Source organism: Cervus canadensis, chromosome 5, assembly GCF_019320065.1.
Source record: "Cervus canadensis isolate Bull #8, Minnesota chromosome 5, ASM1932006v1, whole genome shotgun sequence".
Taxonomy (NCBI): domain Eukaryota; kingdom Metazoa; phylum Chordata; class Mammalia; order Artiodactyla; family Cervidae; genus Cervus; species Cervus canadensis.
This window is the reverse complement of record NC_057390.1, coordinates 48055881-48070832: the sequence shown is the minus strand read 5'-3', so window position 1 is coordinate 48070832 and position 14952 is coordinate 48055881. Positions and strand designations below refer to the sequence as shown.

The following is a 14952-nucleotide window of genomic DNA, read 5'->3' as shown; positions in this document are numbered from 1 at the left end:
TGCTCTCACACACCCTCCCCTGCCCGCACACACAACCCCCTCCCCGCACACACCCTCACCTAGCCACACACACCCCCCTGCCCACACACACACTCTCCCCTGCCCCCACACACACCCTCCCCTGCCCGCACACACACCCCTGCCCACACACAACCTTCCCTGCCTTCACACCCCCTCCCCTGCCCACACATACAGCCCCTTGCTCTCACACCCCCTCCCTTGCCCACACATACAGCCCCTTGCTCTCACACACCCTCCTCTGCCCACACATACAGCCCCTTGGTCTCACACACCCTCCCCTGCCCGCACACACAACCCCCTCCCCGCACACACCCTCACCTAGCCACACACACCCCCCTGCCCACACACACACTCTCCCCTGCCCGCACACACACCCTCCCCTGTTCAGTAGGGGCTACACTGGTACACATCCCTTGTACAGAGTGATCACCGTCCTCTCCTCTCCTGTCCCCATGCAGGTAACTGGGGGCGCAGGCTTTGTGGGTTCCCACCTCACAGACAAACTCATGATGGATGGTCACGAAGTGACCGTGGTGGACAACTTCTTCACCGGCAGGAAGAGGAACGTGGAGCACTGGATCGGCCACGAGAACTTTGAGCTGATCAACCACGACGTGGTGGAGCCACTGTACATCGAAGGTGAGCGAGGGCTGCTGTGCTGGTTGGTGCCTGGTGGGTGGGCGGGCTCGATGGGGCCCCCGGATGGGTGGCTGACTCGGTCATGTTGAGTCCCTGTCTGGTTTTGGAAAGTCTCACCACATCTCGGGCACTACCCTGGCCTCTGTGATGGAGACTGGATTGGGGAGCGGTCTGGATTCCCTGTTACATGGCTATCGATCTGATATTTACAGCAGGGCAGGAATGTTCTTCTGTGGGACAAGCATTCTGTGGGACTGTTTTGGTCTGTTTGTCTCCCGGGCTGGCATGCTGTGTGGGTTTTTACAGGGTCCCAGGGGTACCACTTGATCTTCATCTCCCCAGCAGAGGTCTACCAGCTTCTTCTCAGCACACATCTTGTTATTTTCAAGTGTGACCACTGTGGTTTATTCTGATTTCCTATTTCCAGTGGGAAAGTAGCTTTTGTCTGGACTCAGGACGGGGTGGTCCATGTGCAGGAGGAGCTTATAACTGGGTGGCTTGAGTCTGGGCGGGCGCAGTAGCCTCTGGGCCCCCTTGTGGTGATGAGTTATGAAATGGTCAAACAGGAAGCCTTCTTGTCACAGGGGTTGCAACAGAGGCCTCTGCATTGTCAGGGTTAGAGGATTGGGAAAGAAAGTTGTTGCTTTGGAAGAAATTGTAATCACTGAAATAACTTAATCAGATTGTCTATGGCCTTAAAAGAATTCTGGATTTTACCCACCACAGCGTTTAAGTTTTTGATGTTGAATCTACCCTGCAGACTGGCTCTGGAAGCAGTAAAGTGAATTATTCTCCCCCTACCCCACCCCCCAACCCATTCAGGACATGGGAGGTTTCTGAAAAGCCAGGCCCAGTGGAGGGTGTGTGCAGTTTGTGGGGTGGACGCCAGGCCGCCGGGACGGTGGTCGCTGAGCTGTGGCTGGGGACGTCACCTTGGACACAGGCAGATGTCTGTCCCAGGAGAGGGCCCTAGGGACAGGACAGTAGGCGGTGATCCTAAAGGGAGGGGGAGCCCCTCGGAAGATGAGCTGGAAGAGGAAGGAACTATCTTCGTGGGCGGGTGGACTTCAGGTTTCTGGTCTGACCGATTGGGAGCCTGGAGTAGCCCCTCCTGTCCTCACAGCTGGGAGATGAGCAGATTGATGGCCGGCAGCCTTTTCTGCTCCTGCAGGGAACAGAGAGCCCTGCCCCCGGGATCCCAAGATGGTGCTGGACACAGAACCCTGACTGGGTGGAAGTGAGTGGGAGCTGCCCAGGGGCTGGGACAGTGTGGACGGGATGTAAGTCCCAGCCTCAGCTCTGGGGGTTGGGGGCCCTTGTGTTAAGTTTCCCCTCCAGGAGCCCCATGAGGGGGGATTCTCAGTGACAGGTTTCCAGCGAGGGGCCAGGGGGACAAGCCCTCCTAAAAATCCACCCAGAGAACCCAGTTCTCTCCTGAAGGCTCCTCAGGGGAGACCTCCCCCCATAGCCTGCCCAACATGGATGGATGCCGCCAGCCCAGGCTCACAATGAGGAGACCCCATCCTGGGACCCCCTCCCCGCCGCCTCACTCCCCACGCCCCTCAGTGGAGACCCCAAGGACAACAGGTGCACCAGAGGAATCCCAGGGCCCCAGGCCTAGGTAAGGAAGAGTCTCTAGGGAAACCCAGGGACAATCAGACCACACCAAGGTCCCAGGGGGTCAGCTCTGACCCCGAGGGCTGCAGGGCAGCGAGCGCAGCTTGTGTCTAGCCTGTTTATCCCCACTGTTCCTGGTGCGTGGTGCACGTCCACGGTACAGACTCAGTCTGAAGAGGCAAAGCCAGCATCAGACCTGGAGCAGACGTAGCAGGGACATGGAGTTACCAGAATGACTGTTTAAATACCTCTGATCCATGTGCAGAGGACACGGATGGGTAAAGTGGAGTCGGCAGAGATGGGAGGGTCACAGGGGCTGAGAGAGAGAATGTCATGGTCAAGGGGTTAAGAGTCTGGCCTTCTATGCAGGGGACACAGGTTTGATCCCTGATCTGGGGAGCTCCCACATGCTGCAGAGCAGCTAAGTCTGACCATCCACAAAGACCAGAAATAATTAAATAACTAAAAGGCAAGAAATAATTAAAAATAAACAAAATTTTTAAAAGTTACATAGAAGAGAATCTTAATTTTTTCTCCCCTTTCAAAAGATGATTCTTTCCTAGTGATAAAAGTAATACACAGATGCTACAGAACATTTGGAAAAGTATAAAAAAGAAAATAGAAAATTAATCCTCTTATCCAAAAATGCTCTCTCTGTTTTTATTAACATCTAATCATTTTTTCTTTAAATGTGATCTTTTTAGATTAAATGTATGGTTAATAGGCAATATAAATTATATGGTTCAATTTTTTAAAAAAAAATTAAAAAGAAATTCCTTAAAAAGTCTTCCTCTTGCCTCTGCCTGCCACCTCACTCCAGGAGACTGCTCTTAACATTCACTCATCTGCAATTTCCTTCTGTGACCCAGTTAAAACAAGCAGGTATTCATGATTCTTCCCCACGGTAGAGAAAGTAGCATTTTTTGTGTTGCTCTGAATTTTTTCCCCCTTGCTTTTTGTATCCTGGTGATCTTTCTGTATCATTCACGCAGTGCCACTTCATTATTATTTTGTTTATTATTATTTTCATTTTTTTGGCACTTAGTCGTGTTCTGTTGTGCGGCTGCACCAGGTCTTTTTACAGAGACTTGTCTCCCCCCTACTCTGTGCTGTTCGCATCTCCCCATGGCGTGGACATAGCACAGCTTCGGACCCCATGCGGCTGGGGGCGGGGCTTGTTTGCCGCACCTGGCCGTCCAGGAAGTGGACGTGGCTCGGGAAGTGCCCAGTACGGATGTGAGGTCACTGCTGTCATCACCTGGGATGTGTGTAGCCTGTGACTCCCCAGAGCTTCCCTGAGAGCTTGTCCCCTCGCTTCATGGGCAGCGTGTCTGCAGAGAAGGAAGCAGGCAGAGAGGCCCTGGTGGCTGGGGAGCTGGGTCCTGGCCCTGACGGCGCCCTGGGAGGACATCCAGGGGCCCAGAGCCACGGGCAGATGACGGTAGCGACCCCGATGTGCACTGCTGTGTCCTGGCACTGTTGGCACATCTTTGTGGTGGACACTGCTAGTTCTCTGAACATGTGTGTCGGGTGGGATGTTAGCCCTGCGTGCTGAGCCCTTTCTGTTAGTGCCTTGTACCAGGCGGAGGAATCCAAGGGGAGACCTGGGCGGGGGGAGTTGTCAACACCTGACCGTCCCCCCGACCCCGCAACTCTGCCAGGTGACGGTAAGAGGTGGGACTGAAAACGGCATTTGCTGAGAGCTTTGGGTCCGTGTTTCTGTGGGCCTTTGAAGAGTGCCCCTCAGATTGGAATGTTTCTGTAGAATTATATTCAGTAGTTTAGAAATTTTCCCACTTACAGTGATGGTGCAAGTGTAAGCATTGAACGCAGAGGCTGTGGAGCTCAGAGACCCTCCGTGTACCATGGAATTCCTCCAGGGAAGCCAGCACGTTGGGTGCCGCCTTTTATCGTTGTGGGGGGCGAGGGGCATGCCAGCTGGTGGCTGATCCGGGGCTGGGCCAGGCCTCAAGCAGGCAGCCTCCCCTTGGCATTAAGTCAGTATTATTTGATACGAAGTCAAGGCACAATCCCACTCTCAATTTTCCATGCCAAGAGAAATTTGGTCTTTACACTTTGAAAAGTTGTGTATCTTCTTAAGCCCTGTTTTCCACCACAGATGCTGGTGTCGGGGAGCAGTGGTCAGGCTGTGTGTGCCACGTGGCCATGAGTGGCCGTGACACAGCAGAGGTTTGACACGGGTCACGCAGGGAACTTGGTTAAAAAAAACATGGTAAAAAGAAAAATACTGCAGAAAGATGTAAATATTCTGTCTCTGTGGATTTCCCCTTTGGTAGGAGATAGCACCTGATTTTTTTTTTGGTATGGATTCTGAGCAGTAATTTTGAATTATCTCAAGAGCAGTTAGTTTTGAGTGCTTTTTTCTTTCTGTATCTATGTCTCACATGTGCAGAATTCATTCATTTGGGGTTAGACTGCCTGAGTTTTCAGAATTCACAGGAGGACCAGTGCGCTGTGGCCACCCCACCCTGGGCCCGTCTTCCTCCCAGCATAAAAATAACATGCCCACAGCCTGCCAAGAACACCACTTTGAACCTATTTAAGGAAATTATGCGAGAAAGGAGAACTCAAGTTGGTTTTACTGTTTTAATCATGCTTTAACCTGAGCTCTTTCGGGCTCATTTCTCAAGACTCCTGTTTTCCCAGCTGCCGTTCCGGCGTGCCGGCTTGTTCATGGGACAGTGTGGCGGGAGAGTCGCTTGGTGGCCGGCAGCCAGCACGGATGGATTGCCACGCCGGTCGCCCTCCCCCGGCTCAGGGGTTTGAACATCATGCTTGTTTGGGTGCAGTGTGCCATGCAGTGGGCAGGCTCTGAGCAATTTTTCCTGGGTGGTGAGAGTTCACCTTGGTTATTAATGCTTCATGGTATCTTCCTAGCACCTCTCATGACTGATTTTTTATGCTTGTTCTGAAGTTTCCCCCACTGTCCTGCCCGTAATTCCTTCTGGGAGACTGTCAGTGACTGGTGAGGGCACTGGGGCCTTACTGTTACAGGCAGGATGTGTCCCCATAGGAAGGAGACACTGCTTAAGGCAGCGTGAGGTCTCGTGTTACAGAGCGTGCCTTTGCCCTCCCAGGAGGGACGGGGGGGCAGTCCTTTGCTCACTGGGTCATCTGTGCGGGGACCCTGCGTGGCTCTCACCTCTTGGGCCGTCTGTGCGGGGACCCTGCGTGTCTCTCGCCTCTTGGGCCGTCTGTGCGGGCACCCTGCGTGTCTCTCGCCTCTTGGGCCGTCTGTGCGGGGACCCTGCGTGTCTCTCGCCTCTTGGGCCGTCTGTGCGGGGACCCTGCGCGGCTCTCGCCTCTTGGGCCGTCTGTGCGGGCACCCTGCGTGGCCGTCGCCTCTTGGGCCGTCTGTGCGGGGACCCTGCGCGGCTCTCGCCTCTTGGGCCGTCTGTGCGGGGACCCTGCGTGTCTCTCGCCTCTTGGGCCGTCTGTGCGGGGACCCTGCGTGTCTCTCGCCTCTTGGGCCGTCTGTGCGGGCACCCTGCGTGGCTCTCGCCTCTGGTTACTGTAAGCAATGCTGCTGGGCACGGGCGAGCGCGAGTGTCTCTCTGCGACTCTGCTCTTTCATTCCCTTGGCTCTAGTCCCAGGAGTGAAATGTCGTCCTATGTTGATTCCATTTCTAATATTCTGAGGGAAGGCCCCACTGTTCCCATGGTGGCTGCAGGGTTTGCATTCCCACCAGCAGTGCACAAGGGCTCCAGTTTCTCCACATCCTTGAAGACAGCTTTTGTTACTTGTGGGGAGGGGGGGTTTGGTAGTAGACATCCTGATCCATGTGAGGCAATACCTCAGTGTGGTCTTGATTTGCGTGTTTCTGTTAAGTGACATTGAATGTTTCTTCATACACTTATTAGCCATTTGTGTATCATCTTTGAAGATGTATCAATATATTCAATGTTTGCATCTTTTAAGTTGGTTGATTTTGTGTTGTTCATTTTAAGAGTTCTTTATGTATTCTGAATATTAGCTTATCACATATAATTTGCGAGTATTTTCTCCCATTCTGTAGGCTGTCTTTACTTTGTTGATGGTGTCTTTTGATCCTGGCAGAATGTTCGACCTAGTCTCATTTGTCTATTTTTGCTCTGTTTCCTTTACTTTTGGTGTCAAATTCAAGAAATCTTTCCTAAATTCAGTGTCATGCAGCTTTTTCCCTGTGTTTTCTTCTGGGAGTTTTATTCCTTTAAGTCTTGTATTTAGGCTCTTAGTCTGTTTCGAGTTGGTTTTTGTGTGTGGTGTAAGATCAGGGTCCAGTGTCATTCTTTTGCACGTGGATGTGCAGTTTTCCCAACACCATTTGTCAAAGAGACTATCCGTTCTCCACTGTGTGGCTCAGCACCCTTGTCAGAGATCGTGTGTACACACAGGGTTTATTTGTGAGCTGTCTACTCCAATCCTTTGGTCTCTATGTCTTTATACCAGTAACACACCCTTTTGTTACTGTAGCTTTGTATTGTGTTTTGAAATCAGAAAATGCGAGTCCTTCAACTTTGCACTTCTTCAAAGTTATCTTGGCTATTTGGACACCCTTGAGAGTTTCCATATGAATGTTGTTTTCAATTTTTATTTATTCATTCATTTCTGGGGTCGAGGGCACAGATATTAAAGCATTACCTCTGTGCCAGGGGAGTCATGTGGGATCCAGACGTTTTTGCTATTCATGGCTTTGAAACCACCTCTAGATCTGGTGTTTGTATGCAGGATAAGTAGAAACAGAGCAAAAGCTCTCTCATCTCCCACACTTTCCTACCCTTTGTGTCAGATTTGTTTTTATAAACTTAAAATATTGCTCATTTTGATATTCATGCTTCTCTCCGTGTCTGAGAACTCAGTCTGCCTTCCAGTCTGAGCACTTCATCCAGATAGATCTTCTCAGGGAGCAGTCCACTTGGCGATCAGACCGATTCTAGGTAGAGGGGAACAGGGCACATGAGGGGCCCTGGCATGCTCTTGTTCCAGGTGATCAGACTTTGTTTCTGTTTAAAGTTCTTCCAGTCTCATATATGTGAACTAGTTTCTAAGGAGAATGAAAGGTGATGAGTAGAATTTCGGTGAAAGATACCTGAGCACTGTTTTCACACAGTCCAATTCTGAGAGGTCTGCATTTTCCAGTGTTTTCCCTGAAAGTAACAGGTGTGTTTTGCCTCCCACCACCCCTCACAGTGGACCAGATCTACCACCTGGCCTCTCCTGCCTCACCTCCCAACTACATGTACAATCCCATCAAGACACTGAAGACCAACACCATCGGAACACTAAACATGCTGGGTGAGTCATTCCCTCATCCTGCAGGCCATCAGGGTGTCGGGACCAGGCGTTGGATCCTGTCAGTTCTGTTCTTCAGCGCCCCCTTCCCCATGCATGCTCTCAGGGTGACTGGATTTGCCGTCACAACTCATCATGGGGGTCCATCGCTGTGGGAATCAGTCTGCATTGCCTCAGTGACATCCCCTGCCTTCCAAGTGGCCGCCTGCCCCTCCTGCACTTCCCCTACTTGTGGCATGCGTGCCTTGGGGCTGGAAGGGGCACTGTAGTCTCTGATGTGAGGTGGGGCGTGGGCTGGGCCCACAGCATTGGGGATGGGAGAGCCTCCTCGTGGGGTTGAGGAAACTAAGCTCCAGACTGACTGCAGGCCTCACCCTGGAAGTGGAAGGTGAGCGTGAGCACCGCCCCAGGTGGCCATGTTTGAGCCCACAGACAAATCCAGAGCGTGGACCACGTGCACTTGGGTGGTTGAGGTCAGAGGCGCTTCCGTTCCCATGGGTTTAAAGACCAAGGGTTTTGATTAGGTGTGAAGTGAAGAGAGGAACCACTTCTTTAAATGTCAAGTGAAAAGTGGATTTAATTATGGAATATTTAAAGCAGATTTTGTAACTGGGTTTGGGAAACAGCCCTGCATTTCAATTTGAGAAAGGGGCAGCGGGGAGGGGAGCGCGGTCTCTTAGAGAAAACCTTCGGGGCAGCAGGCTCTGCGGGAAGTGAAGGACGCTTTCTCTAACTCAGAGAGGGCACTGGTGCCTGACCATCAGGTGCATGTGGTGGAGACGCCCTGTTCTTAGCACTGCACGCACCTGCCCCCAGCTCTCTCCAACCCCCCACCCCGCCTCCACGTGGAGCTGGAGGCAGTGCAGAAACAGCTACCATGCTCACGATATTTAGAAAGAGGACCTTCCTCCCACCTGTTACAGGATGCTCCCTCCTGTCCACTGACAGGGGGTAGGTCAGATGAGGTTACACTCGGGTACTTGGTGACCATGGGGGATGGAGAGGTTCCCACAGCTGATGCCCTGAAATGCCCTTAGAGCAGGGGCCCCAGGTACCGGTCCATGACCTGTTAGGAACCAGGCCACACAGCAGGAGGTGAGCAGCGAGTGAAGCTTCGCTGTATTTACAGCCACTCCCCATCACTCACATTTCTGCCTGAGCTCTGCTTCCTATCAGGTCAGGGGCAGCATTAGATTCTCATAGGAGCACAAACCCCACTGTGAACTGCACATGCAAGGAACCTAGGTTGAGAGCCCCTTATAAGACTCCACTGCCTGTTGATCTCAGGTGGAGCTGAGGCGATGATGCTAGTGCTGGGGAGCAGCTGCAGTTACAGAGTATCACTGACAGAGAGGTCTGACTGCAGAGACCAGAATAAATCAGCTGCAGACTCATGTCTGAACCCTGCCAGTGAGTGGCAAGTGACAGCTAAGCTGCATCTGGCAAAGTGTGTAATTATTTTACTATATATCACAGTGTAATAATAATAGAAATAAAGTGCACAATAAATGTAATATGCTCGAACTGTCCCCAGACCATCCCCCTACCCCTGCCGCGTCTTTGGAATAATTGTCTTCCATTAAACCGGCCTCTGGTGCCCAAAAGGTTAGGGGCTGCTGTCTTAGAGCTTGACCAGAGCTTGGCAGGTGACAATACTCTAGTCCATTTTTGCTGGGAGGGGTGAAGGCAAGAAGGGGTCAGAGCTGGACACAGACATGGCCAGTTACTTTGGAGAAGATACTGCGGAAGCTGGACCTCAAAGGAAAGAGGGAGTGGGGCAGAGGTACCTGAACAGGAGACGGTCTTGGGCACAGTTGGAGGTCCCGGGGCACGTGGGGAGCAGAGGAGGGAAGGCTGACCATCAAGGGAGAGAGTGGCAGGGTTCGAAGGACCTTGCCCTCTGCCTGCGAGGGTGGGGGTAGTTACCTGATGGGGTGCTGGTTGCCACGTTCAGGTAAAGGGATCTTTATAAAATTACCCACGTCATACCTTATAATAAAGTCCACAGGCTGTGCGTTTGGCCCTGTTCACAGTCACACATGTCCAGCTAACTGCCGTGTTTCTGGGAGTTCATTTGTGCTTTTCTTACAGTTTAAATTTAGATTCCAAAATAGATGCAGTAAGAGTGGATAACTTATAATGCCCGGATGGCCAGATACCATTTATACCAAAACATTCCTTAAATTGGCTATACGCTTGTTTTCCTTGTTCCTTGAAGCTGACAGTGTCCTGTCATGTTTCCGCAGGGCTGGCAAAGCGCGTTGGGGCCCGTCTACTCCTGGCCTCCACCTCAGAGGTGTACGGAGGTGAGTGGGTATAACTCCAGCCCCCTGGACAGCTGGCTCCTGTCACAGCAGGGGGAGAAGGACCAGTGAGTCTAGACTTGTTTCCAGAAGGTCCGCCTGGCTGTTCCTCTGCAGTGGGCAGCAGCCAAGGGGTTCCCTCCTCCGGGTGGGATGAGCCTTTTTCTCCTGCTGAAGGACCTCCCCCTACCAGGACTGGGTTATGTCACCTTGCCAACGATCAGCGGCCACTTAAAAATCCACAGAAGTGTCTTTGCTCCAGAGGCACCTCAGGAGTCAGATCATGGAGGCTTCGCTGGTTTAGCCAGAGGGTTTGCTCTTTAGTGAAACCAGCACCCCCATCCCCTCCACTCTCCAAACCCCGGAAGCTCAGGGGTCAGGAGACAGATGGTGGGGAAACAAATGTGTGCTGGTTGCCTCCGCTGTTTTAGGGTAGGTTCTGAGAGAGCCTTAAGTAGGTGGAGCTAGAAAGCCCTGGCACCTGCTTTGCCCTGCCCACCCCAAACCTTGAGGAAGCGAGCGTTCAGAGGGAGCTGAGGGCTCCGTCCACTCGGGCTCCTGCCCAGCCCCGCCTGCAGACGCAGGGTGCTGGAGAACCACTTAGTGGATGCAGCAGAGGCCGGATGCTAATGCAGTGTGATTTTCTCCAGGCGTTGCTGTCACGGCCGGGGAGTGAGAGGGCAATGTGGGAAGAGATGCCTTTTAAAAAAATAAATAAGGGAACCGAGTGAAAAAAATCACAGAAGCTGAAGTTCTGATGACGCGGCTCTGCTCTTTGCCTCCACTGGCAAGGCAGAGCACCCCCACAACTCTGAAGTCCAGGCAGCGCCCTGCCTCCCGCCAGCTCCTGGAAGGGGCGTTGAGAGGTGCTTGGCAGTCCCCACGCGGTACCAGGAGGCCTTTTGTATCATGTGTCCCAGAAGCATATGTCCCAGAAGCAGTGAGGCCATGTCCTTGTTCCTGTCTCGGTGTCCTGATGGTCCCTATCCTGCCCTGGATGTCTTTTCCACGACCCCCTACTACCCTCACTTAGCATCTTGCCTCTGATGTCAGCTTGTGAGTGATGTTGGGGTGATTCTCAGAGGTCCCCAGGTCTGCTCCAACAGTGGTGCCTGCAGGCACCCCCATCTGGTGTGCCGGCCCCCCCGATGCTGAAGGGGGGACGGGTTTGAGATGATGTGTCCCCTGCACCCTCACTGCTGTAGTAGCAAAGTGGCTTTGTGAGGGGGTGAAACTGGGTCGTGAACCTCTGGCATTTCTACCCCATCAGTGCCAGCTGAGGAGCAGGTGTCTGTGCCCCCCCTTTTCTGTTGGTCCTCTGAGGCATTCAGGGCCTCTCTGTGGGTGTCCAGCCTACCCCGCCCTTAGCAGAAATCCCGAATCCCCTCTGATAGGTGTCTCTCCAGGTGAGATGCTGATCCTGGTCTTTCCCAAACTCCCTTTTGCATCATCGTTATCCATTGTCTGTAAAATATGTGAACTTGAACAAAGGGAGGTTCTGAAAGCTCTTCCTCTTCCACCACCGCCCCCCTCCCTCCTGCAGACCCTGAAGTCCACCCACAGACCGAGGATTACTGGGGCCACGTGAATCCCATAGGACCCCGAGCCTGCTATGACGAAGGGAAGCGAGTCGCTGAGACCATGTGCTATGCCTACATGAAGCAGGTATCGGGGGCTGGCGGTGTAGACAGGTCACTGTGCTGGATCGAGTACAGTTGACCATGGTTGACCCTGTCCAGGGACGGGTTCCCTGGTTCCCCACTGTCATAAATTAACGGTGCTGTCAACAGCCTTTCCCATGTCTCGTTTTTAAAAAATGTTTTCTGGGGATGAAGCCTTGGGTTTTGAAGACCCTGGCATGGCTGGATCAGCTTTATGACTAACCGCCCACCAGCAGTTAATAATAAGTGCTTCTGTTTTCTCAAAGCCTCCGGGTGGGTGGACACTTCTTTTTTTTAACATCTCTTTCTGTGATCTAGTGGGTATACTTCATTTTTGCTTTCACATGGGCGTCTTCAGGGATTGTTATTCACCCTCTGAGTCCCTGCCTCCTTAGTCACCCCGTGCTGTGGCCTGCCCATGGATCTTTCCGTGTTATGGATTTGCTCACTCCCAGCTGAGGGGTGGGGTCTGGGTTCCCACCTGGCTTCCCGCTGTCTGCCCTGGGCTGTGAGCTGTTGCTCACAGGCCCTGTCCCGTCTGCCTGAAGGCTGTGCAGACACCAATGAGATGTCCAGATGGGGCCCCAGCTAGGCCATCTGTTGTTCTTGATCAGTTCTGGGGTCCTCACTGACATACTCTTTACTGGAGGGACATGTAGGTAGATGACTGTGGCCAGGTGTTTTCTGGGCAGGCCTCTGTGACAGAGGCCTCTCTCTCTCGGACTGAGAGACATCTCTGAGACTGAGAGGCTAGCAGGTGTCCATCCTGGGAGCAGCCTTGGATTGAGTGTTCATCATCCTGGCCCAGTCAGAGTTCAGTTGGCCATGGGCTTTGTGCAAGGTGGGGTGGGCGCTGCCTGGGTACCCAGTGCCAAGAACTCAGGGCTGGGCTCGGAGGCCCTGAACACTTTGTTTCTTTTTGGGGGAGGGGTGCAATTACCAGAGACTTTTTTTCCTTATATACTTAACGTTTACAAGGTTGAAGACCCACAGAACAACGTTATGCTGATGTAGGTATTTACATTTTTCTGCATATTTCATATTTCTTGGCAGAACTAATCGCTTTCAAAGTTTATCTAGGCCAGTTTACTTTATTATTCATTTATTTTAATCAGTTTTAGGAAAGACATACCTATGTCATCCTTTTTTAAAACTGGAGTATAATTGCTTTACAATGTTGTGTTAGTTTCTGCTGTACGGTAACGTGAATCGGCCGTATGTATACACATCTCCCCTCCCTCTTGAGCCTCTCTCTCACCTCACCGCCCCACCCCACCCCTCCAGGTCATCACAGAGCACCAGGCTAAGCTCCCCGGGCTGCGCGGGGGCTTCCCCCCAGCCGTCCGTTTTACACGTGGGAGTGTGGTTAGTTATGTCAGTGCTACCTGTATCATTTTTGAGCCCAGAATATTTTGACAGCAAAAGTTAAAATGGTCTCCCAGGAACAGCCTCCGTGTATGTTGGTCCCTAAGAACACTAACTCGAGCACGTGAGGGTCATAACTACACTTTATTGTGTGATAAGTTTGTAGACTGTAGGCTGTCTTCTTTTGTGCTCGTATTTCTTGGCTTTTACGGAGCTAAATAAAGATGGTACACAAACAGGACATTTTTGTTGAACTTTCAGTTTCTGTTAAAAAAACTAGGAGTGTAACTTAATGTCATAAGTGTACATATTAAGGTATGAGCTCATGATAACTAAGGGTATTTAGTAGCAGCATAGCCAGCATTTATTGAGCACTGACTGTATGCCAGGACCTGTGGCCCACGCATAGGTCTTGAGAGAGTCACACTCTCTCGAAAATCTGTAATGTACCCACTGGGAGTCCTTTGGGTGGTGGCCCTCAGGAGGTGTCACTCACTGCCCAGCGCGTCTGCTGCAGGTGCTGCCTGCCGGGGCTGCCCACTGGGAACCCCAGCAGATGATGTTGCCTGTGTGCAGAAGTCACGTGGTAGTCAGGGTGACAGTGGGCATCCCCCTGAGGACAGTGTACAGACTGATCCCTGTCATGGTGTCCAGTCTAAGAGTTGCCCGTGGACACAGGCTCAGCAATTTCTGTGACCCTGGGGTCTGGGCCAACAGTGCCGAGTAACCTGTGGGTTCTTGTCAGCACACCTGCCCCAGGACTCATGTCTGCCCAGGTGAGCAGTGCGTCCCGGCTGTCTGGAAATGTCCCCCGCAAGGCCTGCGCTGTGGGCTTGGGGGCATGTGTGGGTCCCCGCTCTCCACAGCCCTCACCTGCTCCTTGTGGGGGGCCTTTCAGTCCAGGAGACACATGTCTGTTGTCTGATGGATGATGGATTGCTCTAAGAGTTCACTGATTCAGAGTAGGTGATAGAAACAGTTATCACTGACAAAGCAGCCTGTGAAATTAATAGGTTGCAGAAGGCTTTTGGGGTTTAAAAAATACATACTTTCCTGATCACATGTTTGAAAGTATGTTTTCCCCAATTACAGAAGTAATAGATGTTTATTGTAATGAAAATAGAAACATTGGAAACACGTGCAGAAGAGAGTGAAGGTCTGCGATCTCACCACGTGGGACTCCCGTTGCTGTGATCAGTGTTATGTGTGTATCTTCTCAGGCATTGAGCCAGTCGCCTATATCAGGTGCTAGGTGGTCTGGTTTTTCACTAAATAGATGAGTTTTTCAGCAGAACAGAAGAGGATGTAGGTACAATGTGGTCCTTCCCCAGGACAAAGTGCTGTCTTACTTTCCTTCAAATCAGCTGTTAAACATTCACTGACATTTAAATCTCTATTGAGTGATCAATTTACACAAAACATTATGTGAAAGAGATTGGGAAAGAGATGCGTAGCATGATGCTTGTTGAGAAAATAGATACTTATTTACTGGGGCAAAAAATGTACACCCATGACTTCCTCTTGCCCCGATTAACTGCCTCTTGGGTTTCTGCAGTGTATTCACACCAGGGCCTCCTAGCCGTGGGATCCGGGGCTCCTCTGAGTTTGGGGTGACTCTGCAGACTCCAGGCTTGATTACAGAGCACACACATCCCATGTGTGCAGGGCAAGGCCCCTGCGTCTGGAAGGAGGAGCCACGAGGCACGGCAATGGTGAATCCTGCGGCTGTGGGCATGGGGCTCAACTTCTCTCTGTTGCAGGAGGGTGTGGAGGTGCGTGTGGCCAGGATCTTCAACACCTTTGGTCCCCGAATGCACATGAACGATGGCCGGGTGGTCAGCAACTTCATCCTGCAGGCGCTGCAGGGGGAGCCGCTCACGGTGCGTGGCCAGCAGGCGGGTGTAGGGATGTCTTCCAGGGGGCTCAGGGTAAGGGCGTCCCATCCGGGGGAGCTCGCTCTGAATCCCACGTCCCCGCTGCCCTCGGAGGGAGGGAGGGAGGGAGCTCATGGGAGCTGTGACTGAGGACGGGGTCAGGTCACCCTCTCCCCAGC

At 52.2% G+C, this 14952-nt stretch overlaps 1 protein-coding gene across 2 annotated transcripts in view; it reads left to right on the top strand.

The window, feature by feature from the left end:
- Nucleotides 1-14952, top strand: part of UXS1 (UDP-glucuronate decarboxylase 1) — a 54572-nt gene that overhangs the window by 30162 nt on the left and 9458 nt on the right. For both annotated transcript variants that reach the window (XM_043468819.1, XM_043468820.1), the window contains exons 6-10: nt 480-660; nt 7469-7573; nt 9817-9876; nt 11417-11538; nt 14660-14779. In XM_043468819.1, coding sequence (XP_043324754.1) covers nt 480-660; nt 7469-7573; nt 9817-9876; nt 11417-11538; nt 14660-14779 — 588 coding nt within the window. The remainder of the gene's footprint in view (nt 1-479; nt 661-7468; nt 7574-9816; nt 9877-11416; nt 11539-14659; nt 14780-14952) is intronic.